Genomic DNA, 27,764 nt, shown 5'->3' on the forward strand with positions numbered 1-27,764 from the left:
GGAGAACAGGAGAGAGAGAGAGGACGTGATTTGGAGCTGCGGTTCTTTCCCTAGATTCTGCGAGCGGTGGCCTCCCGCTTCAGGACGCACGACTCCGTTTGGAATTGTACACTCTCTTTGCTGCTAACTTCCTTGCCTATTCCACACCGGCCTTATCCACCCGGCAAACCGCACTATTCTGAACACCCATTCCATTGATAGCGGTCCATTAAGCGCAGCAAGAGCAGAACAGAGAAGATGTCTGGGCAAGGCTATCAGGGCAAGAAGAACATTCCCCGCATTACAGTGAGTTAGGAAAACATGTATTCATTCCATTGAACATTGTGCATGTATTGCTACAACTATCCGTTCACAAAATCAGGCAAAGATGTGCATCGTTAAAATGAGGCTTGTGATCCGAATTAGTTGAAGCTCTCTCGGGTAGCTTTAGGCTACATCTCAAAGGTGAACGACCTGTTTGCATAAACTGTGAAATGCATTCTGCACCAGCTCTTGGTGTAATTAACGGGGTCTTTAGGATTAACATGGAGAGGCCACATTTTTGAGACTATGTAAAGAAATTATCTTTCAAATGACAATGGGCTAAAATGGGCTATTACAGTTTGGCTTATCGGGTCAACACGCGTGATCGTTCAGAGCATAGGCTGTCTTTCAAGGACTTAATTTATCTCAATTGTCTTTATTTGACAAGATGAGAGCCTGAGGCTAGCTGTCCAACTTTGGATAGGCCAAATCACATTTGGCTCTTGTAAGACTCTCCTTGAAATCAATGTTGTCCTTGAATCATTTCCACATGTAAAATTAATTCAGTAGCACGGCTGTGGTTTCGCGGACCGGCATTATAGGCGACATTTCCATGCCGATGTTCTTTGTCAGAGAACGGTATCTGGCCTGTTATCACCGTTCGCCAACGGGTGGAGCAAATGCATTAGCTTTCTCGCCTGTGCCCATCCGCTGCAATGTCGGATTAGTTTTTCTGGACAATTCCAACTCCGGTGAATTTGGTAAAATTGTTATTTATATATAGGCGGGTTTAGGACATATAACCCGATATTGTTTACGGATTTTGTGTGACTCTGTGCGAGGCAGGAACTATGTCTCGCCCAAGATATTTTAAATCATGGCGAGGAGAGAAAATCATAGGATAATGACAAGAGAAGAAGAATGAAAGGGGGCGGCAGAGGCTCCAGTTTCCTGCGGTGTCTCTCAGCCTCCACACTAATGAAGGGAAAGGGGCAAAAACGACTATAGTCTCCCGCATTTCTTTCCATATTTATATTGCTGAACTGCATCATTTATAGGTTTTCGTCTCCAGTGGTCTATATGAACCCCCCAACTATTAATTCAACATTCATGCTTCCCAACCTCATTGCAATGAACCTATGCTTCAATACACATTTGAAAAACACCTTTTGGCCTTTGTCTTAAGACCATAGGCCTACTTCTCCATGTAATGGATGTCCTGAAGATCTATAACAGTCTAAGCTTTTATTGGAAAAGTGCCTCTCTCCTCATTGCGTGTGCATGTGAGCTTTTTTTGTGGACAAAGAAAGCAATTTGAAAGGGGCTTTGGCTGGCATCCCGGTTGGTTACTCCAGCAGGCTGTCAGGCTGGCTGGGTCTGACAAAACTGATGCAGGTTTGGCCTAAACCCTGTCACATCCCACAGCCTGCTCATATGAATACGGCAGCCACCAGCCATGACCCGGTGAAGGGAGCAGGCTAGGGATACCCCACCTTATGATCTATTCACATAGTCACACACACACACTATCATTCTGCGGTGCTCTGGCCCTTTACTGAGCTGTCCTCATCCCTCTCTGAACTCCTGTTGCTAAACTCAGCCATTGTCCAACATGAGGATGACGGGAGAGACAGAGAAAGAATAGAGGTACGCCTAAAGTAGCCCATATTTCAGACTGCAAGAGATGAAAGAGCAAAATGGATAGACAGACAGATAAACAGGGGTGATTGAGAGTGCAGTGCCAAGGGTGACTGCGAGTGCAGTACCAAGGGTGACTGCGAGTGCAGTACCAAGGGTGACAGAATGCACTACCAAGGGAGCAACCGCAGTTGTGTGTACGTGTGCCACACCCCTGTGGCAGGGAGCAGTGAGCACACTGTGTTGTCTGCCTGCCATGTAGACAGCCTGTCACACACACATTTATGGAACCAAACAATCCCCTTCCCCGTACAGTCCAACAATCTTCTGCTTATCCAGGTCATATCCTTGTTATTTCATGCATTTATCAAGTATCATAACACAGGATCAGCAAGCCAGGGAGTGTCGTCACTGTTTCAAGGTAGATGTATATCTATGTGTATATCATATGTGTATGAATGTGTTTGCGGTTTTAGATCAGTTTATCATCTTCACACTCCAGGCTTTGCTCTGTCTTCACCCAGTTCTGGAGTAGATTCCCTGAAGAGGCTAACAGTAAGTGTTAGATCAGAGGATCAGGCGCCATAGTAGCCCTAACAGCTAACTCAGATATAGAACATATACTCTACCAGGGGAAAGAGAACATGAGGGCAGATAGAGAGAGATGAATGAAAGAGAAACTGAGAGAGTAAGAACAAAGTACAGTCAATCTAACATACTAAAACTATTCACTGCATAACCAAACACACGAACACTATAGATACACACAAAGAATGTGCTTGTATGCTACTTTCTGTCTTTCATGTTAAGTCAATTGTGATTTTTTTTGGTTGGGTGATTATGACAAACACCCCCCCACAGAAACATAGGCGTACACACACACACACACACACACACACACACACACACACACACACACACACACACACACACACACACAGTTGTTGAGATTGGAAAGTCAAAGGGCAACAGGCAGGCTGCAGTACGAGGCTGTCGTCACCAGCTGGAGTGGTCAGCTGCAGACTAGGAAGCAGCACACCTCAGAGACGCCTCATCAAATATGAATGTCATCCTAAAATCACCACCTGGGGCTGCATTCAAAAGATGACTCATCCAACTCTCTCATGAATATGATTAGGTTCATTTACTGTCACACACTCACTCACTCAAAGTTACCATTGGAAAATGTGGAAACAGAAATAGATTTTTGGATTTATTGTTATTTAAGGGGAGGACTCTAAAGGGTTCCTGTATAAAACTGATGGACTTAACTGCAGGACGGACATATCATGAATACTTTAATGAGAGAGGTCTTCCTGTTGTTCCCAGGCTCTGGGGTCAAGAGTTCAGGAGTCAGTGGAATACCTGGGATAGGGCCACTGTGGATGCCATTTTATCCAGAAGCCTCTGGCCGTGTCCGAATACCCCTAGCAGCATTCTAAATAGCATGCATTTTGGGTATGCGAAAATACAAGTTACAGTATATAGAACGTGAAATTCAGTATGCCTTAAATGCCATGATTTCATACTCATTTCGGCTTTTAATTTAGTAGAGTTCGCTGCACATTATTGAGGAAGAGAATCGTCTTTCGAGACTCGCGTGTTTTTGTCTACCGCTGATAATCAGACAAGGGGATGCAATCTACCAAAATGAACAAATGGTGGGATTCCATGCAATTGCACATTATATGACACCTTCACAGTATGGATGAGACTAGTATTGATATTTCTGTGTACTGCATTCGTTTTTACTAAACGGTATGTTCTAAATAGTATGTAGTTAGTACGATTAGTACACAGTATGCAATTGAAGTAAGCAGTAGGCAAGCCAGATTTCAGACACGGCCCCTGTATCTTCCTGTTAGATCAGTCTCTGTTACTAAAGACAGTCCAGCCTGGCGCTGCTCATCTCCAGCCCGCCATTCTCCCACAGTAATCCCATTATGCACTGTGGCCTGGGGAATTCTGTGTTCACACATTACACAAAGCACTCTCTTAGTTCTAAGGGACACTGACTGCCTGCCAAGAACACTTTTTTTCCCTTCTACGCTGTGAGATATAATCCAGCATATCCCCATTCATAAACCCTCCAATGTGAGATAGTGTTTATTTATGTCCACTTCAGCAGCTGGGCACAGGAAGATAGGGGAAGGAATGGTGCCCCAGTGCAACCTGGGATTTCACTCTGACAAGCAAGGTTTCCTTTTTCTTTTAAGAGGATCCGGCGGCCGCTACACAGTACAGATGGTTGGCTCAACAAAATCCATGCTTCTAAATTGGAGCGTCTGTACAGTAGCAGTCATAGTCTGTGTGTCTTAAACCAGACAGCCACCCAGCAGCACCTGCAGTCTTTGATCAGGGGGACTGTGGCTATTCCAGATCCAGGAGACATAGAGCTGACGGGGCCTGAGGGCGGTTTCCTGTTCACCCATCCACTGGAAAGAAACTATTGGATCAGTAACTATTTGGATTAGGCGTGCTTGATGCTTCTCCACCCCAGCTCCAGCACATGTTCCCTGGGAGTTTTCCACTGGGAGAGAACAACACATGCTGTTCCTTGGTTACCTCATTTGACAGCGTTTGTCTTCGATCGAGGAAGGTTGCTCAGGCCCAGTAGAAATGGGCCCTGTCTATTGCTTTCATGCAATGTGTGAATAACGTCTTTGCCTAATGGTTTCAATTTTAACGTTTGATGTCACGTCTTCAACTACACGTCAGTACTCTTTAATTCGAGCCCTCTAAAACATGATACATTGGACTGATCTGCCACACAGCGTGGAGAGAGGATGGTTCAATGTAACATCAATCCATCAGTCTATCTCTGATTGACCTCTAACCTATCCAGGCTCTAGTCTGGTACTGGGCTTGGTTCAGATTTGTTTTTGCAGTTTAGGGAATTTCTGAAAACGGCTTCTACACTTAAATCTCAATTGAATAAGTTGTATTAGGTCTGTATTAGTTGGTCAGAGATGAATTACCTGTTGTTGATATTAAACATTGACCAACACCCTAGGCATATTATTTGTCCAAGAGTTAAAACCCTGTTTAATTGAGTCAATATCCTGTTTGTGTGTGGATAGAACCGGTTCACTGTCATGTTTGGCTCAGGTCCAGAACAATCAAAAGATAGATTCTCTCTAAAAACATGATGCCCGATGGACGATCACAGGCCAAGCAGATTGGGTACTGACTTTGACCTGCAAATGCTTCTTTAAAAACAAGAACCGCTAAGTAGGTTAAAATAAGAAGAAACATGAAATAGGCATGCACGTTTATAGACTAAACACAGTAGATTGAGTTTAAAAGCTCTTGACTGTTGTTATCATTGGACCTTTAATAAGAGTGACAGAGAATGACTTGTAATCCTGACACAGGACCACATTTTTCTGTCACCTTTCTTTCCGTTTTGCTAATGTGTGTGTGTGTGTGTGTGTGTGTGTGTGTGTGTGTATATATGCACTATAAATGCACTATAAATATTACATTTTACATTTACATAGGTATTCAGACTCTCCAAGTGAGCTGTCATGTGCCTTTTACTGAGGAGTGGCTTCCGCCTGGCCACTCTACCATATAGGCCTGATTGGTGGACTGATGCAGAGATGGTTGACCAAGGCCCTTCTCCCCCGTTTGCTCAGTTTGGCCGGGCGGGCAGCTTTAGGACGAGTCTTGGTGCTTCCAAACTTTTTCCATTTAAGAATGATGGAGGCCACTGTTCTTGGGGACTTTCAAAGCTGCAGACATTTTTTGCTACCCTTCCCCAGGTCTATGCCTCGACACAACCATGTCTCAGAGCTCTACGAACATTTCCTTCGACCTCATGGCTTGCTTTTTGCTCTGACATGCACTGTCATCTGTGGGACCTTATATACAGTGCCTTGCGAAAGTATTCGGCCCCCTTGAACTTTGCGACCTTTTGCCACATTTCAGGCTTCAAACATAAAGATTTAAAACTGTATTTTTTTGTGAAGAATCAACAACAAGTGGGAGACAATCGTGAAGTGGAACGACATTTATTGGATATTTCAAACTTTTTTAACAAATCAAAAACTGAAAAATTGGGCGTGCAAAATTATTCAGCCCCTTTACTTTCAGTGCAGCAAACTCTCTCCAGAAGTTCAGTGAGGATCTCTGAATGATCCAATGTTGACCTAAATGACTAATGATGATAAATACAATCCATCTGTGTGTAATCAAGTCTCCGTATAAATGCACCTGCACTGTGATAGTCTCAGAAGTCCGTTAAAAGCGCAGAGAGCATCATGAAGAACAAGGAACAAACCAGGCAGGTCCGAGATACTGTTGTGAAGAAGTTTAAAGCCGGATTTGGATACAAAAAAATTCCCAAGCTTTAAACATCCCAAGGAGCACTGTGCAAGCGATAATATTGAAATGGAAGGAGTATCAGACCACTGCAAATCTACCAAGACCTGGCCGTCCCTCTAAACTTTCAGCTCATACAAGGAGAAGACTGATCATAGATGCAGCCAAGAGGCCCATGATCACTCTGGATGAACTGCAGAGATCTACAGCTGAGGTGGGAGACTCTGTCCATAGGACAACAATCAGTCGTATATTGCACAAATCTGGCCTTTATGGAAGAGTGGCAAGAAGAAAGCCATTTCTTAAAGATATCCATAAAAAGTGTTGTTTAAAGTTTGCCACAAGCCACCTGGGAGACACACCAAACATGTGGAAGAAGGTGCTCTGGTCAGATGAAACCAAAATTGAACTTTTTGGCAACAATGCAAAACGTTATGATTGGCGTAAAAGCAACACAGCCCATCACCCTGAACACACCATCCCCACTGTCAAGCATGGTGGTGGCAGCATCATGGTTTGGGCCTGCTTTTCTTCAGCAGGGACAGGGAAGATGGTTAAAATTGATGGGAAGATGGATGGAGCCAAATACAAGACCATTCTGGAAGAAAACCTGATGGAGTCTGCAAAAGACCTGAGACTGGGACGGATATTTGTCTTCCAACAAGACAATGATCCAAAACATAAAGCAAAATCTACAATGGAATGGTTTCAAAATAAACATATCCAGGTGTTAGAATGGCCAAGTCAAAGTCCAGACCTGAATCCAATCGAGAATCTGTGGAAAGAACTGAAAACTGCTGTTCACAAATGCTCTCCATCCAACCTCACTGAGCTCGAGCTGTTTTGCAAGGAGGAATGGGAAAAAATTTCAGTCTCTCGATGTGCAAAACTGATAGAGACATACCCCAAGCTACAAAGTATTAACTTAAGGGGCTGAATAATTTTGCACGCCCAATTTTTCAGTTTTTGATTTGTTAAAAAAGTTTGAAATATCCAATAAATGTCGTTCCACTTCACGATTGTGTCCCACTTGTTGATTCTTCACAAAAAAATACAGTTTTAAATCTTTATGTTTGAAGCCTGAAATGTGGCAAAAGGTCGCAAAGTTCAAGGGGGCCGAATACTTTCGCAAGGCACTGTAGATGTGTGTACCTTTCCAAATCATGTCTAATCAATTGAATTTACCACAGGTGGACTCCAGTCAAATTGTAGAAACATCTCAAGCATGATCAATGGAACAGGATGCACCTGAACTCAATTTCGAGTCTCATAGCAAAGGGTCTGAATACTTATGTAAATAAGTTATTTCAGGTTTACTTTTTTAAATGCATTTGCAAAAAAAACTAATTTCAAAACCTGTTTTTGCTTTGGCGTTATGGGGTATTATTAAATCATTTTAGATTAAGGCTGTAACGTAACAAAATGTGGAAAAAGGGAAGGGGTCTGAATACTTTCCGAATGCACTGTTTATGTGAAATGGCACGACAAATAATGAAATAGTGATAGTCAACCACTTGACTTTTGTTCAGTGAACAGTTGCTAAAACAGGATGGAATCATGTAGATGTGAGAATGGACTGGGTTCATCACTCCTGTCACACGAGTTATTAAAAATGTCCTGACATAGTCATCACGGATAATACATTCTTTGGGGGTTTGTTCGAAAGAGAGGAGAGAAATGTGTGTGCGAGTGCGTTTCTGCGTGTGTCTTTGTTTTATAGAATGTTTGTCAGTTGACAGGGAACAAGTAACCACTTTTGTTGGGGGAAAAAATATACCAAAGCATGTCAATGTCATAGAGATGAGTTTTCTATTCTTTAGTTCAAATGCATTTCGGGCGGGGCATTGTGAACCCCATTGGAAAGCATTTCTGCTTGAGCCCAGGGCTTCTAGCAGGGAAACACGCTAGAGGCTGAAACTCAAACAGAGCAACCTTTGTTTGTGGAGGGGGCTAAATGCCTCGTGACCAGAATTGTGCCTCTCCACTTTTGGAGAGTAGGCAGTCGCCACTGGGGCAACACAGGGAGGTGCCAGGGGGCCGGCTCTCCCCTCTCTCAGTCTCGCACAGAAACAAGAGGCCTGGTGACAGAGGTATGGAAGTCTGAATCCCAGTGAGGAGGACGGAGGGGCGTGTCTTGTGGCGTGCTCTGCTGCTTGTCATTGATTCATCAGTACATTCCTCACCCTCATTTTGAGCCATGCTGGTATCATCCTACCTAGTCAATTATCCATTCGAAGATGCATATTCCATATTTTGTTCCTGGTCACGACATGCTGTATTCAGCCATCTGTAATAAGCACACTGTACATCTGCGTTCCCTTTCTCCCTTCCTGTATTAGCAGAGAGGCAGTCGGAACGTCCAACCGTGGTGGGGGTGATGGGACGGCAGGGACATGTAGGGGGTTAAGTCTTTTGGCTTGTCTTTAGTATTTTACGTGTCTGTATTTAGTATATTAATAACACAGTGTTAGCTGATGCTTCCTGTAAAGAAAGTGTCTGGTACTGCGGTGGTGCCAAATACAATACTCACCATCATGACCTCATTTTTATTAGGCCATATAAATGCCCAGGACGTTCTTTGTGCGTTACATTCTGGTGTCTGCTTTCCCACACTGACATTAAAGGCTTTTCCTAAAGGGACGCTTACTTCACTGTGTTAACTCTGTGAGAATGAAGAGAACTTGATATGTGTATACTAACAAATGAATGAATGAATGAATGGCAGTTGGCAACCCATCCCTTACAGGATGAATTGACACATAAAGAAACATTACCTTGATTCACAGTGAATTCTTCATCTAATAATATATATTTTTTAAATGATCTTGTAGAGTGACCGTCTCCTGATCAAAGGGGCGATAATCGTGAACGATGACCAGTCCTTCTGTGCTGACATCTACATGGAGGATGGTCATATCAAGTGAGTTTCACAACGACTACATGCTCTACTTCTCAGAGGTTAGCTATCTCTGCACCATCCTTACCATGCGTTAGACTTTTAACACTGGTCGTTGTTTGCTTTTACAGACTAAATTGCAGTCGTAATGATAACTCTGTAACAACTCTCTCTTTTTCTCTTTCTCACTCTCTCTTGATTTCCCTTCTCTCTCTTTATCTCTCTTCCTCTGACTCCTAGACAAATTGGCGAGAACTTGATAGTGCCCGGTGGGGTGAAGACCATCGATGCCCACGGGCGCATGTTGATGCCAGGGGGCATTGATGTGCACACACGCTTCCAGATGCCCGACCGGGGCATGACCTCGGTGGACGACTTCTACCAGGGCACCCGCGCCGCTCTGGCAGGGGGCACTACCATGATCAGTATGTACACTACCACCTACCCACTTTCTGTCCTCCCCCTCTCAAGAGTAATGGGCAGGGCACAGTGCCAGCTCCATCTATGGCAGCACCAGGTCCTGAGTCCATAAAGTCTCATCTGCTACAGACTAGCGTGCCACCAAGTGCTGCTGAGTGCTGTGAAAAGTGGACTAGGGAGGACGTTCAAAACGTTTTTCTAGTTGTTTATCCACTCTCCTCCTTATTGCTCAGCAATAGCATGGCCTGTCTGTAGCGTTCCTAGAGTTCTACTGAATATCCTCGCTGCCTAAGTAAAGGTCTATCTCCCTGCTCAGCAGTTACACAGACTTCTGAAGAGTAAGGTGGCTTTATCACATCGTGCAGAATGCTGACTCCTGCTGCTCTGCACTGCAGAGTCATCTCTGTAAATGGGTCACGTCACGAAACAGAGGCTTACTGGGTCACAGTGCAGTACAGTACAATCTGGTGGATGAAACATGATGCAAGATCCTGATCTCGGCTTTTAATCTGACCTACTGCATATCAATACGACCAGAACAATAAGAATGAACCAATTTACTAAACAATTGTATGTATGTGTGTCCACTAGTTGACCACGTGGTTCCGGAACCCGGGGTCAGTTTGCTGTCTGCCTTTGAGCAGTGGCGTGAGTGGGCGGACAGCAAGTCGTGCTGTGACTACTCTCTACATGTGGACATCACTGAGTGGCACAAGGGAGTCCAGGAGGACATGGAGGCCCTTGTCAAGGACCACGGTACAGACACATCCACATTAACATCTCATAATGTGATATAGTACATTTTGATTGGTTGTGTTCATGTTTTGTCTTTCTTTATGGTTGCTAGATTTCCTACATGTACAGTACCAGTCAAAAGTTTGGACACACCTAGTCATTGAAGGGTTTTTCTTTATTTTTACTATTTTCTACATTGTAGAATAATACTGAAGTCATCAAAACAATGAAATAACACATGGAATCGTGTAGTAGTCAAAAAAGTGTTACAAATATAAAAATATGTTTTAGATTTTAGATTCTTCAAAATTGCCACCCTTTGCTTTGATGACAGCTTTGCACACTCTTGGAATTTTCTCAACCAGCCTCACGAGGAATGCTTTTCCAACAGTCTTGAAGGAGTTCCCATATATGCTGAGCACTTGTTGGCTGCTTTTCCAAACTCTGCTGTCCAACTCATCCCAAACCATCTCTTGGGTTAAGGTCAGATGATTGTGGAGGCCAGATCATCTGATGCAGCACTCCATAACTCTCTTGGTCAAATAGCCCTTACACAGCCTGGAGGTGTGTTGGGTCATTGTGCTGTTGAAAAACAAATGATCTTCCCACTAAGCACAAACTAAATGGGATGGTGTATTGCTGCAGAATGCTGTGGTAGCCATGCTGGTTAAGTGTGCCTTGAATTCTAAATACATCACCTACAGTGTCACCAGCAAAGCACCATCACATCTCCTCCATGCTTCACGGTGGGAACCACACATCCGTTCACCTAGTCTCACAAAGACAGGATGGTTGGAACCAACAATCTCAAATTTGGACAATTTATACTCATCAGACCAAAGGACAGATGTCCACCAGTCTAATGTTCATAGCTCGTGTTTCTTGGCCCAAGCAAGTCTCTTCTTATTATTGGTGTTTTTTAGTAGTGGTTTCTTTGCAGCAATTCGACCATGAAGGCCGGATTCACGCAGTCTCCTCAGAACAGTTTATGTTGAGATGACTGTTACTTAAATGTGAAGCATTTATTTGGGCTGTAATTTCTGAGGCTGGTAACGTTAATGAACTTGCCCTCTGCAGCATATATAACTCTGGGTTTGCGACTGCACTTGAAGAAACTTGAAGTTCTGAAATTTCCGGATTGACTGACCTTCATGTCTTAAAGTAATGATGGACTGTCGTTTCTCTTTGCTTATTTGCACTGTTCTTGCCATAATATGGACTTGGTCTTTTAACAAATAGGGCTTTCTTCTGTATACCCCCCTACCTTGTCACAACACAACTGATTGGCTTAAATCCACAAATGTACTTTTTACAAGGCACACCTGTTAATTGAAATGCATTCCAGGTGACTACCTTATGAAGCTGGTTGAGAGAATGCCAAGAGTTTGCAAAGCTGTCATCAAGACAGAATCTCAAATCTCAAATATATTTTTTATTTGTTTCACACATTTTTGGCTACTTCATGATTCCATATGTGTTATTTCTCAGTTTTGATGTTTTCACTATTATTCTACATTCTATTATTTTAAGAAAAACCCTGGAATGAGAAGGTGTGTCCAAACTTTTGACTGGTGTACTGTATGTTCATATGTTACTGGTCTCTTCGCCTCTCTTTGTTTCTCATCCCAACTCTCTGTACCTTCCTTTGACACGTGCTCTCTCTCCTCAGGTGTCAACTCTTTCCTTGTATATCTGGCTTATAAGGGTGTTTTCCAGCTTGCTGACTCTCAGGTATGACTTACCTTATCATATGGTAGCTTTTTTTTAACGTTGCCTCCCTGTTTGTCTTACAGGAAACACACATTGATCGCTAATGCCACAAAGGACATGAATGGTTAAAATCATCTTTAAGAAAAAAGTATGACAGGAATTCACCTCTTTTTGCACCACATTAACTGTACTGTTGAAAGTGATGGGACAAAATCACACTGAATGCTCAATTACATGCACTGTAAGACTTTATATACTGTAGCTCTCCAGCCCTCCCCACCCAGCATATCCCATGGCCTGCTCTGGGCTGAGTTGAGGAGGGATGGCGGGGGAGGTTGAGGCATTAATTGTGTGTGTCTCCAGTGGGAGGTAAGGGATGATGAAAGAATGCACCAGTCCAAGTCTTTGTGTCTGACTCATTGTGAAACAGATTCATCTTGGACTGGAGGCTCCTTTGAAAACGGCCCGCGTTGGTCTTTGCACCTGTGTGAGGAATGCATTCAGGCTGCTTGGCCAGAGCATTTCATTCTATTTTGTGCAGGTCTCCCAAGGCAACCTATGGTAGCTCTTTATTATATTTCTGGCTTTTGGGAGATGACTCATACAAGACTCACACATCGCTCATACATCAGAAACAGGTTCTCCTCTACCACTGTTGTATTTGAGACCTTCAGAGTGAGTTTGCCTGGTGTGAAATTGGCATTATTGTTCACTTTGCTCAGCTATCAGAGTATCCTCATTTAACTTTACCTTGTCTGTTCTATGACCCATCTGTGGTTGTCTCAGGCTGCTGACATGGTTATTTCCTGTAGGTCTATGAGGTGTTCAGTGTGATCCGGGACCTGGGGGCCATCGCTCAGGTCCATGCTGAGAATGGAGACATTGTGGCTGAGGTAAGACCTGAGGCTAATGGGGTAAGGCGGTTTTCTCTCTCTAAAATGGCGCCGGAAGAAATGGCAGCAGTTTTACGGGCGCCCAACCAATTGTGCTATTATGATTTCTTTTCGCGTTATTTGTAACTTATTTTATACATAATGTTTCTGCAACCGTATCTTAAGGCAAAAAAAGAGCTTCTGGATAACAGGACAGCGATCACTCACCTCAGGTTAGTATTTTTTCTTCGACAAGCAGGACGCACAGGACATTCTCCGAACTCCCGACAAGGCCAACATCTCAGTTATTGTCAAGAGGAAGAGACGCAGGTATAGAGGACACAGAGTTGGGTGCCTCGTAAGGATTCGCAGAAGGCGAGTTGGAAAGCTGCCGTTACCATCGATATTACCCGCCAACGTGCAATCATTGGACAATAAATTAGATGAAGTACGATCACGAATATCCTACCAACGGGACATCAAAAACTGTAATATCTTGTGTTTCACGGAATCGTGGCTGAATGATGACATGGATATTCAGCTAGCGGGATTTACACTGCACCGGCAAGATGGAACAGCACACTCCGGTAAGACGGGGAGGGGGGGGGTTGGGGGGCGGCGGCGGCGGTCTGTGCATATTCGTAAACAACAGCCAGTGCATGAAATCTAAGGAAGTCTCTAGATTTTGCTCGCCTGAAGTAGAGTATCTTGTGATAAAATTCAGACCACACTATCTGCCTAGAGAGTTTTCAGCTATACTTTTCGTGGCTGTTTCTTTACTACCACAGGCAGATGCTGGCACTAAGACCGCACTCAGTCAGCTGTATAAGGAAATAGGCAAACAGGAAACCGCTCATCCAGAGGCAGCGCGCTTAGTAGCCAGAGACTTAAATCAGTTCTACCTCATTTCTATCAACATGTTAAATGTGCAACCAGAGGAAAAAAAATCTAGATCATCTGTACTCCACACACAGAGACGCGTACAAAGCTCTCCCTCGCCCTCCATTTGGTAAATCCGACCACAATTATATCCTCCTGATTCCGGCTTACAAGCAAAAATTAAAGCAGGAAGCAACAATGACTCGGTCTATAAAAAAAGTGGTCAGATGAAGCAGATGCTAAACTACAGGACTGTTCTGCTATCACAGACTGGAACATGTTCTAGGATTCTTCTGATGGCATTGAGGAGTACACCACATCAGTCACTGGCTTTATCAATATGTGCATCGAGGACCTCGTCCCCACAGTGACTGTACGTACATATTACATACCCCAACCAGAAGCCATGGATTACAGGCAACATTCGCACTGAGCTAAAGGGTAGAGCTGCCGCTTTCAAAGTGCGGGACTCTAACCCAGAAGCCTATAAGAAATCCTGCTATGCCCTTCGACGAACCATCAAACAGACAAAGCGTCAATACAATGCTAAGATTAAATCATACTACACCGGCTCCGACGCTTGTCTGATGTGGCAGGGCGTGCAAACTATTACAGACTACAAAGGGAAGCACAGCCGCAAGCTGCCCAGTGACCCAAGCCTACCAGACGAGCTAAATCACTTCTATGCTTGCTTCGAGGCAAGCAACACTGAGGCATGCATGAGAGCATCAGTTGTTCCGGACGACTGTGTGATCACGCTCTCCGTAGCCGACGTGAGTAAGACCTTTAAACAGGTCAAAATTCACAAGGCTGCTGGGCCAGACGGATTACCAGGACGTATGATCCGGGCATGTGCTGACCAATTGGCAGGTGTCTTCACTGACATTTTCAACATGTCCCTGATTGAGTCTGTAATACCAACATGTTTCAAGCAGACCACCATAGTCCCTGTGCCCAAGAACACGAAGGCAACCTGCCTAAATGACTACAGACCGTAGCACTCACATCCGTAGCCATGAAGTGCTTCGAAAGGCTTGTAATCGCTCACATCAACACCATTATCCCAGAAACCCTAGACCACATATGTCAGAGTCAAGGCCCGCGGGCCACATCCGGCCCGCGAGAAGGTTTTTTACGGCCCCTGGGATGATCTTGATTTATTATTAGAACCGGCCCGCAGACCGCAGCAAGCCGGCAGCCCGCAGATCTTTTACACGCACCAATACTACATTTCCCACAATGCAACGGTGACGCACCGAGCAATAACCAAACTGACTCTGTGGGAGACGCAGATGCGGAAAGAAAATTTGAGCCACTTTCCCAGCTGCCAGACCATGAAAGAGAAGCTCTCTACCAGTGCGTTCCCGAGCGCACAGTTGGCTGATAAAATAGGTATGCTTGCCGCTGACTTTCGACGCCGATTTGCTGACTTTGAAGCACAAAAAAGCAGGTTGGAACTGCTCGGTAACCCATTTGCTGTTGACGTGGAAAGCTCACCACCAAACCTCCAAATGGAGTTGATTGACCTCCAATGCAATGATGCACTGAGGGCAAAATATGCGGCAGTGGGTGCTGCGGAGTTCGCCCGTTTCCTCCCCGACACAATGCCCCAGCTGCGCATCCAGGCTGCTCAAACGTTGTCTATGTTTGGCAGCACATACCTGTGTGAACAACTTTTTCTTTGATGAACCTGAACAAAACATCACACAGAAGTCGACTTACTGCTGAACACCTCCACTCAATTCTGAGGATTTCCTCAGCTCAGAGCCTTACCCCGAACATTGATGAACTTGTGGAAAAGATGGGACACCACCAAGTATCACCCTCAACCTCAAACAAGTGAACATTACTGTGCAATCACATATTTAGAGTTTTTACTCAGTTCAAGTTTAAAAGTTAAAGTTTAATATTTGTTTTCACTGCATGTTACTTCTCCTTAAACAAAGTGTTGTTTTTGATTAATAGATTTTTGCACTTTATTTTATTGTATTTCAATCCAATTATATTTTAAAAATATTTCAGTTGAGTGGATGATAGAAAATTGCTATTATTGTTTTTTTCTTTGAAGTAAATTTAGCCCACTTTTGCTAAAATAGAAAATATAGGCTACTGATGGTGCCTTGAATACCGGTTTCTTTCATTTAATGTTCATGTTATGGGGATTTTTATATAAAGGAAATTTGTCTTTTGTGTCTGTTGAAAATTAAAGATTACTGACAGAGCCATAAGAAAATATTGCTTTATTTATCTGATCATATTGGAATATATTTGTTAGGTTTTCAGTAGGTTCAATTAGGTTCACTAGACTATATGCGTCATTTAAAAATTTTTCAATGAACATTCGAACAGTCCGGCCCTCGGCTTGTAGCTAAATTTTTTATTTGGCCCTCCGTCCATTTGACTTTGACACCCCTGCCCTAGACCCACTCTAATTTGTATACCGCCCCAACAGATCCACAGATGATGCAATCTCTATTGCACTCCACACTGCTCTTTCCCACCTGGACAAAAGGAACCTCTATGTGAGAATAATATTAATTTACTACAGCTCAGGGTTCAACATCATAGTACCCTCAAAGCTCATCACTAAGTTAAGGATCCTGGGACTAAACACCTCCCTCTGCAACTGGATCCTGAACTTCCTGATGGGCCGCCCCCAGGTGGTGAGAGGAGGTAGAAACACATCTGCCACGCTGATCTTCAACACTGGAGCCCCTCAGGGGTGTGTGCTCAGTCCCCTCCTGTACTCCCTGTTCACCCATGACTGCATGGCCAGGCACGACTCCAACACCATCATTAAGTTTGCTGATGGCACAACAATGGTAGGCCTGATCACCAACAACCTCGAGACAGCCTATAGGGAGGAGGTCAGAGACCTGGCCGGGTGGTGCCAGAAGAACAACTTACCCCTCAACGTAACTAAGTCTAAGGAGTTGATTGTGGACTACAGGAAAAGGTGGACCTCAGCATGCCCCCATTCTCATCAACAGGGCTGTAGTGGAGCAGGTTGAGAGCTTCACGTACCTTGGTGTCCACATCACCAACCAACTAGAATGGTCCAAACACACCAAGACAGTCGTGAAGAGGGCACCACAAAGCCTAATCCCCCCCAGGAAACCTAAAAGATTTGGCATGGGTCCTCTGATCCTCAAAAGATTCTACAGCTGCAACATCGACAGCATCCTGACTGGTTGTATCACTGCAATTGCTTGGCCTCCGACCGCAAGCCACTACAGAGGGTAATGCGTACACCCCAGTACATCACTGGGGCTAAGATGCTTGCCAGCCAGGACCTCTATACCAGGTGGTGTCAGAGGAAGGCCCTAAAAATTGTCAAAGACCCCAGCTACCCCAGTCATAGACTGTTCTCTCTACTACCGCATGGCAAGCGGTACTGGAGTGCGAAGTCTAGGACAAAAAAGCTCAACAGTTTTTACCTCCAAGCCATAAGACTCCTGAACAGGTAATCAAATGGCTACCTGGACTATTTGCATTGTGTGCCCCCCCCCCCCAACCCCTCTTTTACGCTGCTGCTACTCTCTGTTTATCATATATGCATAGTCACTTTAACTATACATTCATGTACATACTACCTCAATTGGGCCGACCAACCAGTGCTCCCGCACATTGGCTAACTGGGCTATCTGCACTGTGTCCCACCACCCACCAACCCCTCTTTTACGCTACTGCTACTCTCTGTTTATCATATATGCATAGTCACTTTAACCATATCACATTGTTCATACTACCTCAATCAGCCCGAATAACCGGTGCCTGTATATAGCCTCACTACTGTATATAGCCTCACTACTGTATATAGCCTCACTACTGTATATAGCCTCGCTACTGTTATGTTTCACTGTTTTTTTTACTGTTGTTTTTATTTCTTTACTTACCTATTGTTCATCTAATACCTTTTTTCCGCTGTTGGTTAGAGTCTATAAGTAAGCATTTCACTGTAAGGTCTACTACACCTGTTGTATTCGGCGCACGTGACAAATAAACGTTGATTTGATATTGTCACACCGACCTTCTCAATATTGGCGACTTAGTACACAAGGGGGCGCCAAACAAACACAGAATGCTATCAAAATTAGCACAAGTAATACCGAATTTCCAGGGGGGTTGCTAGCTAAATATGCTAACGAGCAAAAACAAAAATAAGCGATTTGCAAAGACAGTCAATCCAGATCGTGTGTGTGTGTGTGTGTGTGTGTGTGTGTGTGTGTGAAATTTTTCGTGAGTTTGGACATTTACAAGCGAATGTGAACGAGAGACATTGTGCAAATTGTGGCAGCCCAGGGGACAATAAATAGGACACACAATAAATAAGACAGCGAGAGTCTGTTTTGCCGGTGCTTAAACAAAAGTTGTTCTTTAATAAAGGTTGGGGGGAACGGGGAGGGGAGAAATACATCTGAAAGGCTTCTCATGTAATGGGTGGGTCACTGTGTTCAGTGTGGCTGTTCCTCGGACCGTCTGTGTTCATTTAAAAAAAAAATTTCACCTTTATTTAACCAGGTAGGCCAGTTGAGAACAAGTTCTCATTTACAACTGCGACCTGGCCAAGATAGAGCAAAGCAGTTTGACACATACAACAATACAGAGTTATACATGGAATAAACAAACATACAGTCAATAATACAGTAGAAAAAATCTATATACAGCATGTGCAAATGAGGTAGGATAAGAGAGGTAAGGCAATAAATAGGCCATGGTGGTAAATTAATTACAATATAGCAATTAAACACTGGAATGGTAGGATGTGCAGAAGATGAATGTGCAACTTGAGATACTGGGGTGCAAAGGAGCAAGATAAATAAATAAATACAGTATGGGGATGAGATAGATTGGATGGGCTATTTACAGATGAGCTATGTATAGGTGCAGTGATCTGTGAGCTGCTCTGACAGATGGTGCTTAAAGTGTCCATATGAATAAAAAAGAGAGTGAGAGTGATGAGTCTAGGGTTGCAATACTTGCGCCGGGAGTCGTTGTGTCTGGGAATGGGTCCTCTTGCTTTGGGCCCAAAGAAAAGGAAGAGAGAAAGTTGAGTCAAACATTACCTAGTATCGTTTTTGTTGTCTGATCGAAGTGCTTATCATACTCACTGCTGATTTTCTGGGGTCTAGGAGTACCCTCTGCCTGTCTACCCAAGCGCCCGAGTGACTGCACCTCTACTTATACCCATTTGGGGTAACGAGGGAACGGTGGGACCAATTCCAGGTCCAATTGGTTGCAGCACCTGGACTGGGTAGTATGGGTGTTGAATCACCAGCCCCAGTCAGTGCCTGTAGAGCTGTCCATGGTGCTGACTCACCTTGGCCTCTGTAGCCCTCTGGAGCTGACTAAGGACCTGCTCTTTCCTTGTAGCTCCCTGCTGGCCCCCGGGTTGCCACAAAAGGAACAAAGTTTTGACGCATGCTTGTCTAAAGGACAAACTGTACTTGTATACACACTGTGTCTGTGGAGTCTGGAGTTGCTAGGGCAACGGGCCTGCCTGCTCTGCTCAGAGAAGAAAAGAGGGGGGGAGTAGACGGAGAGGAGAAAAAAAAGCAAGGAAATGAAGATAGCACTGGCAGCTGTACAGATAACTCATCCAAAGGGCTTTGACTTCTCAAACACGGCAGATGATGCCTCGTCACCTTATTAATTCAGCCACTTACTTAGATAACTAGCAAGTTAAACTTAGGGGTCGCGTTAACTCAGAATTCAGCATTTTTCACGCAGAAAGAAAAGATAAAACACAATAAATATCTTGCTGCGTTTTGTAAGCGCTCATCTAAAATGCTTCTTATTGTAATTTCTGCTCGGCATCTGACAAATGTTGTGCTTCAGTTTCACTTCTCTACTCGGATGAGAATTCACAAACAGGCATTCTACTTTTCTCCGGTACTTTTCTCTGTGTAGCCAAGTTTCACTTCAAGCAAAACATTAGCAAATGTACCTGGCTACATTCTTTCTATGATAAACATTAGAAGTATAATGGCCATGCATCGTTTTTGCAAAACGTACCTTGTTTTTCATTGTAGGCTTAATTACCTGTGTGGCTGCCAGCCAAATAGCTTTGCACTTGTGTTGTCATCTGATGAAAATGAAGCTATTTTCTGCTGAATGTGTTGCACTAATGTATTTTTTTGTGAAGGAAACTATAGTTGCACGTCCCTGATCACTCTATTGCACTCTATCGCACGTCCCTGATCACTCTATAAAAAACGCTGTTGACTTTCAAAATAAAACGTGACCCCTGTCAATACACAGCTGGACAACACAGCTGGGTTCACCTGCACCCACTTTATCCCGTTGTGCTATTTACAAACAAACAGGTGACAGGCTTTCAACAGTATTGACAGTATGGAAAAACCATCCCGTGGCTATTCCCAAATACCCCGGTATATACAGTATACCGCCAAAGCCCAGCTAACAATACACCATTTACTGGACTATCAAAACCCGATCTATAATATCAAACACTGGACATTTTTAAAGCGTAGCTGTTCTGTCCATTCAGGAGCAGCGTCGTATCCTGGAGCAGGGCATCACCGGACCTGAGGGACACGTCTTGAGCCGTCCTGAAGAGGTATAATGCATCAGCATTTGACCTCAGAGTTCTTACCTCTCTGTTTTTATCTTCCCTTTCTATTTTCAAAATGCGTCCTTGCATGGTCACCTTGACCTCTGAACCCTGGGTGTGTCTTTCAGGTGGAGGCAGAGGCTGTTAATCGTTCTGTGACAGTAGCCAATCAGACCAACTGTCCCCTCTACGTCACTAAGGTGATGAGCAAGAGTGCTGCTGATGTCATCGCTCAGGCCAGGAAGAAGGGTGAGAGACTGTTGCTAGGCTGTTGCTAGGGTACAAACATACAGAAAGATGAAGGGAAGGTGCACATGTGTGAGCCAAAAGAAGGGAGAGGCACCATAATAGGTCAATGACATCATTCATTTTGTAATCACACAATGTTTCTGATTGGCCTTGCAGGCACGGTGGTGTATGGGGAGCCAATCACTGCCAGCCTGGGCACAGACGGCTCACACTATTGGAGCAAGAACTGGGCCAAGGCCGCCGCCTTCATCACGTCCCCGCCCCTCAGCCCAGACCCGACCACGCCCGACTATCTCAGCTCCCTGCTCTCCTGGTGAGAGCACTAACTCAGCACCATTACACTGGATTGGGCCATATGGACAAATATCCATATTCATATGGTGTAAACTGTTATCATGGTGACAAGGTAAAGTAGGACAATCATCCCACTCAGAGTCCAGGTGGCACAGTCTAATCTCTTGTCCTGTGCCTTCCTCCCCAGTGGAGACCTTCAGGTGACTGGCAGTGCCCACTGCACCTTTAACACTGCCCAGCGCGCCGTAGGCAAAGACGACTTCACCCTCATCCCCGAGGGTACCAACGGCACTGAGGAGAGAATGTCCCTCATCTGGGACAAGTGTGTGGTGAGAGACTACATGTTTTATATATATATATATACAATCATATTTGCTCTACACAATATATATATATATATAGATATATATATAGATATATATATATATATATAATAAACAATAATAAATAAATAAAACATACAGTATACTCATATACAGTACATAATACATACAGTAGAACGTACAGTGTACATCATGTGTAGAATGTGTATGCATTGTGTGAATTTGCATATTCACACAACAATTGCGTACACACTCATCTATATCCATAAAAATGTGATTTTCTCCCAAAGTTAACTGCCCCATTCTCTGTGTTCCCCTGGCTCATCCAGGTGACAGGCAAAATGGATGAGAACCAGTTTGTGGCGGTCACCAGCACCAACGCTGCTAAGATCTTCAACTTGTACCCCCGTAAGGGCCGCATCGCTGTGGGCTCTGATGCCGACCTGGTCCTCTGGGACCCAGACGTCACCAAGATCATCTCAGCCAAGAGCCACAACTCGGTCAGTCAGTCACACACTCACTACGCACAAATATTATATCTTCAGATAAGCGCAGTCTACTGTATATCCAGCCATATGGTATTACAAACTGCCCAAAATTAAATAGTTAAACTTTGAACATTCAAGTGAACTTGAGGTTGAATTGCAATGGTTCTATGAAATTACCATATTGGTATTTTTATGGTCATCTGACTCCTGACCACATATGATTGGTTGGGTTCCCCAGCTCTAGGGCGTGGGCCTTATGGTAACTCAGAGGAGTGATGTCACCCCCAAACTCTGCCAGAGTACGGGAACATGTCATTTCTGATTGTTAGCAGCCAAATCACAGTGTGCGTGCATGTGTATGTCCGTGTGTGTGTGCTTTTGCAATCTAATTGCTCTCCCTCTCTGTGTTCTTTCTTTCCATTTGGTCATGAAATTGACTAATGTACATGGGGAAAATTGGTAATTCAGAGAGACATAGTGTGTGTGTAATGGGTGGTCCAGCCTCTTGGTGATCTCATGCTTTTTCTAAGCCCTGTGGAGCCCACTAAATGGCCATGACCTCAGTCCTAGTCAGCCAGTAGTTTTTACGAGGGTGGTCACACTCCACACTGCTCTCCACTGCCCACACCATCCTTGTAAGTGCCTGGTAACTCTGCTCCTCGCTGCCTGGCTAAATCAATGGTCTGTGGTGATCAATGATGCTATCTCAGGAGGGGTTTTCAATTGCCATTTATCTATCCTTTTCAAAAACCCATAGGGGACACTTAATGATTTGAACATTGGCCCACTATAAAACAGAAGCTCACTGGCAAAGGAAGGAGGAGGAGGGAGGTCCTCCACACTAGTACTAAAACCAATCAACTCACACGAATCATAAGAAAAATGATCTATTGTACTACATTCTGTCTCTCCTCCTCTCTCCCCCGTCACTCTTCCAGAATGTGGAGTACAACATCTTTGAGGGTGTGGAGGTGCGTGGCGCCCCCCTGGTAGTGATCAGCCAGGGTAAGATCGTCCTGGAGGAGGGGAACCTCCACACCACCGAGGGGTGCGGCCGCTTCGTGGGCAGGAAGCCCTTCTCAGACTACGTCTACAAGAGGATAAAGGCCCGCAGCAGGGTAAGGCACTGTTTTGGAACTGTGTCATCGTGGTGTGCTGTCTTTTGCATTGATGTGTTTTATTTCCAAGGGAGTGGGTGTCCTTTTCAAATACCCTGTATCATGTTAAGTTACTGACTCATCATAAGATGAGGGTATTTGCTGACAAGTTGCTGTCAGTAGCAGGGTAAAAGTACTGTCACTGCAACGGATTTCCATCATATGGATTTTTTGGTTGTACAGTAGTTATTATATCTTTTTTAAGGTATATACAGTGGGGCAAAAAAGTATTTAGTCAGCCACCAATTGTGCAAGTTCTCCCACTTAAAAAGATGAGAGAGGCCTGTAATTTTCATCATAGGTACACTTCAACCATAACAGACAAAATGAGAAGAAAAAAAATACAGAAAATCACATTGTCACTCAAAATCTCACGATACATGGCCCCATTCATTCTTTCCTTTACACGGATCAGTCGTCCTGGTCCCTTTGCAGAAAAACAGCCCCAAAGCATGATGTTTCCACCCCTATGCTTCACAGTAGGTATGGTGTTCGTTTGATGCAACTCAGCATTCTTTGTCCTCCAAACACGACGAGTTGAGTTTTTACCAAAAAGTTATATTTTGGTTTCATCTGACCATATGACATTCTCCCAATCTTCTTCTGGATCATCCAAATGCTCTCTAGCAAACTTCAGACGGGCCTGGACATGTACTGGCTTAAGCAGGGGGACACGTCTGGCACTGCAGGATTTGAGTCCCTGGCGGCGTAGTGTGTTACTGATGGTAGGCTTTGTTACTTTGGTTCCATCTCTCTGCAGGTCATTCAATAGGTCCCCCCACGTGGTTCTGATATTTTTGCTCAACGTTTTGTGATCATTTTGACCCCACGGGGTGAAATCTTGCGTGGAGTCCCAGATCGAGGGAGATTATCAGTGGTCTTGTATGTCTTCCATTTCCTAATAATTGCCCCCACAGTTGATTTCTTCAAACCAAGCTGCTTACCTATTGCAGATTCAGTCTTCCCAGCCTGGTGCAGGTCTACAATTTTGTTTCTGGTGTCCTTTGACAGCTCTTTGGTCTTGGCCATAGTGGAGTTTGGAGTGTGACTGTTTGAGGTTGTGGACAGGTGTCTTTTATAGTGATAACAAGTTCAAACAGGTGCCATTAATACAGGTAACGAGTGGAGGACAGAGGAGCCTCTTAAAGAAGAAGTTACAGGTCTGTGAGAGCCAGAAATCTTGCTTGTTTGTAGGTGACCAAATACTTATTTTCCACCAAATACTTTTTGCCCCACTGTATATATATTGTTTAATCAAATTGAAAAGGACTGGAGCTGGTCAAACTCTCAGTTTAATGTACAAAATGATCATCTTTCCCTAAAAGCTTTTTACATGAAAAGGGAACTTAATTTACATGACGGGAGGTTAATTTACATGAAAGGGGAGGTTAATTTACATGAAATGGGTGGTTAATTTACATGAAAGGGGAGGTTAATTTACATGAAATGTGGGGTTAATTTACATGAAAGGGGAAGTTAATTTACATGAAAGGGGAAGTTCATTTAGATGAAAGGGTAATTTAATTTCACCCTGCAGACAATCGATCTGAGATCGACTTAAGTTTTATTCATGGTGTTTTTGGGGGGGGTTTAACCCATGCAGAGTAGGTTCGGGTTGTTTGATCTTGAGTCTTGATTCTGCCTCCTCCCTGTTCTCCAGCTGGCTGAGCTAAGGGGTGTTCCCCGGGGGCTGTATGACGGGCCTGTCTGTGAAGTGTCAGCCACACCCAAAACGACTCCTGCCTCCTCTGCCAAGAACTCTCCAGCCAAGCAGGCAGTAGCCGGCGCCCAACCTGTCCGCAACCTGCACCAGTCAGGGTTCAGCCTATCTGGTGAGGAGCACTGGGGTGGATCCATGAATCCATCCACTAGAGATATCTATCTGACATTATACCTATCTTTTTTTTACCCCCCTTTTTCTCCCCAATTTCGTGGTATCCAATTGTTAGTAGTTACTATCTTGTCTCATCGCTTTAACCCCCGTAAGGACTCGGGAGAGGTGAAGGTCGAGAGCCATGCGTCCCCCGAAACCCAACCAAGCCACACTGCTTCTTAACACAGCGCGCAGCCAGCCGCACCAATGTGTCGGAGGAAACACCATACACCTAGCCCGCCACAGGAGTCGCTAGTGCGCGATGAGGCAAGGATATCCCTGCCGGCCAAACCCTCTCTAACCCGGCCAATTGTGCACCGCCCCATGGGCCTCCCGGTCGCAGCCAGGCTCCGGCTCTGGGCTCGAACCCAGAGTCTCTGGTGGCACTGCGCCACCCGGGAGGCCTATACCTATCATAGTTTTGATGATAAACTATGATATGTTCATAACAATGAAAATGTCATAATACAGTGATATTGACTTCCTCCTCCTCTTCTGTACTTGTAGGTGCTCAAGTTGATGACAACCTTCCTCGGCGTAACACCCAGCGCATTGTGGAGCCACCTGGTGGCAGGGCCAACATCACCAGCCTGGGTTAACCCCTCCCATTGGCCACCAGGGGAAATGAGGGCTTGAGGAGAGGGGCATCAGGGACTAGGAGCCATTCCACCAGGAGCCCAACCAATTCTCCCCTACTCAAACTCTTTCCCCCGTCTGCCGCTCCGTACATCTCTCCCCCACTCTCTCTCCCCCGACACCCCACTATAAAGGAGACGCCTATAAAAAAAGATTTGCCTCATTGGAAGAAAAAAATAGACGAAAACAACAGCCCTTATTTGAGCACTTTTGACTGTATTATTTAGTGTTCTCTACTGTACTTTCTTCCTGCCATGTATCATTCAGTTTAGTTTTTGATGTTCATGTTATAGTAGAGGGATCAAGTGAGACTAGACTGAGCAGTTTTAACACGGCCAAAAGGTCAAGACAGTGCATGTCGCATTTGCACGGGGGAAGTCCAATCTGTTTCCGTTAGTCTTTTTTCATTTTCAATGTAGGGTAAATGAAGTACGGAGACACATGGGTAACATGTTCTACATCAGATTAGTTGCGCTAACATTATGTAGTGAACAAACATGGAAGAGATAAGTTGCTTATGCTTTCCTCAATATTGATCTTTTCACTGGTTTGTGTTTGTTCTCTACTGTTTATACAGCCTTGCCCTCCACTGTGCTCGTCCTCTCCCACACGGTTAAGATCAGTACAGCACTGGCTACGATCAACACAATTTATTGACTTGTCCATTGTTATTGTTTAAAGCTGGCAGTATGCCATCCTCGTCCTCCGGGTTACGGGATGAGGCATGAGATTAGTAGTAAGCTGAACCACTGTTGAAAAACTTAAAGGAACTTCTCACTGGTGCTCATCTCATGTCATCCCACCAGTAGCTTTGTTTAAAGGAATAAATGGACTGACAAAACATGGTCCATATTTGGAAGCTGCTGGTGAGCCAGGAAAGTCCAGTAGATTAGAGGAGAAGGGGTTTTGGCAGGCTGTGAATAGAGTGCTGTATTACGTCTCCCAGGGAGAGGCCATCATGGAACTTAACGGCCCATGAGAGGAGATGTGACTCAAATGTAGGATGTTGGGAGGAGTGTAACGGGGCGGCAGCGAAGGAAGGAGGATTTGTCCGAATACTAGGGAATGCCCAAGTTTTCATAGCCTCGTTCAACTCACCCTCTTTTCTGTACTCAGCTACGCTATAGTACAGTATGTGCCCATATACCTCGCCTGAAGGGGATTGTGATCTATCACTGTAATGGGATCTTTGAGATTCATACACCATTTAATTGACAGTGTTGCAGGCAGCATCCCTCCCTCTGTTCTAGAATGTCCCAGTACCAACCAGTGCATTCAGAAGACTGAATGTCTTTCTGCTCCCGGCCTCCTCTTTTTAATTCATGCACTCCCATTTTCCTTTTAAACTCTTTATGTGCCTGAACCCACAGAAGTTGGACTGATAGTTCGATTTTGTATTATTCTTATGATGGTAAGATAAAAATGTAAAATAGCTGATGTTAACCGATACAAAGGTGCCAGATTTTGTTATTTCGTATTCCCCTGATGGTGCTCCTTTAAAAACAACCATGCTTGCTTAATATGTTCTAATGTTTTAGTTTTTAACTGTTCTTATATTTGGTGTCATTCTGTAAGTAAGTGGCCTGAGGCTGAACACAATTCATCTGAGCTTGAAAGTAGACATGGAGTAATGTATATGTAACTAGTGTGCAGTGTTCATGTGTAAGGGAAGGGACACACACTGGTCCCAGTGCACCACTCATTGGGTCTCAGACTTGGAGTGCTGGTAATGGCCCTTCGTTTTGCACGGTCTGGTTTTCATTAAGGCAAATCAGTCTGGCAGCTGTTTTTCTACCTTCACTCGCATGTCAGCGAGATCCTGGCCTCAAAGTCACTGTTCTGCAGCCTTTTCCTCTCCATGACTCAACACAGAGCAACACACTCACACTGTGACAGACGCACTCACTCACACTGTGACAGACGCACTCACTCACACTGTGACAGACGCACTCACTCACACTGTGACAGACGCACTCACTCACACTGTGACAGACACACTCACACTGTTAGACACACGCACTCGCACTCATGCACTCACAGAACAAGGGGTGTCTGTATGTCCTTCCAGCACTGTGCTGTGTCTTGGACCCTTGGTTTTCCTGGCTGTGTTAAGGTCTCATAGGAAGCCCTTAGAAGGTAGAGTCTCTTTCATGGTAGTAATGGTATCTGTGTATAAGGAATCCATAGCAGGGAAATTAAAGTTTGACACTTCAGTGTGACCACCTACAGGGAATGAGATTAGACGGGGATGGGAGGGATGTCTGCTTGTTAGTGTTCAATCACTCAGGTGAAAGAGTCATTCTAGTCAGAGTTTGGATGATCTAATGCAGCCAGATGACTATATCTCAGAATTGTGTATATGCATACAGTAACAGTCAAAAGTTTGGAGACACCTACTCATTCAAGGGTTTTTCTTTCTTTGTACTATTTTCTACATTGTAGAATAATAGTGAA

At 44.4% G+C, this 27,764-nt stretch overlaps 1 protein-coding gene across 1 annotated transcript; it reads left to right on the forward strand.

Moving 5' to 3' along the window:
* LOC135517914 (dihydropyrimidinase-related protein 2-like) lies at positions 1–27,764 on the forward strand. The gene is made up of 14 exons (XM_064942619.1): positions 1–285; positions 9,036–9,124; positions 9,341–9,525; positions 10,112–10,276; positions 11,925–11,986; positions 12,778–12,858; positions 20,228–20,296; positions 20,419–20,539; positions 20,696–20,852; positions 21,021–21,162; positions 21,486–21,656; positions 22,583–22,762; positions 24,462–24,633; positions 25,182–27,764. The coding sequence occupies exons 1-14, from the start codon at positions 238–240 to the stop codon at positions 25,271–25,273; spliced, it is 1,734 nt and encodes a 577-aa protein (XP_064798691.1). The 5' UTR covers positions 1–237; the 3' UTR covers positions 25,274–27,764.

The sequence above is a fragment of the Oncorhynchus masou genome, chromosome 28 (genome assembly GCF_036934945.1).
Source record: "Oncorhynchus masou masou isolate Uvic2021 chromosome 28, UVic_Omas_1.1, whole genome shotgun sequence".
In the NCBI taxonomy this organism is placed as follows: Eukaryota; Metazoa; Chordata; class Actinopteri; order Salmoniformes; family Salmonidae; genus Oncorhynchus; species Oncorhynchus masou.

Excerpts from the sequence above, each read along its gene's own strand:
- LOC135517914 (XM_064942619.1), top strand. The coding sequence starts at position 238 with ATGTCTGGGCAAGGCTATCAGGGCAAGAAGAACATTCCCCGCATTACA. Across the intron at positions 9,125-9,340 it reads ATGGAGGATGGTCATATCAA|ACAAATTGGCGAGAACTTGA; the intron begins GTGAGTTTCACA and ends TCTGACTCCTAG. Across the intron at positions 22,763-24,461 it reads GGATAAAGGCCCGCAGCAGG|CTGGCTGAGCTAAGGGGTGT; the intron begins GTAAGGCACTGT and ends CCTGTTCTCCAG.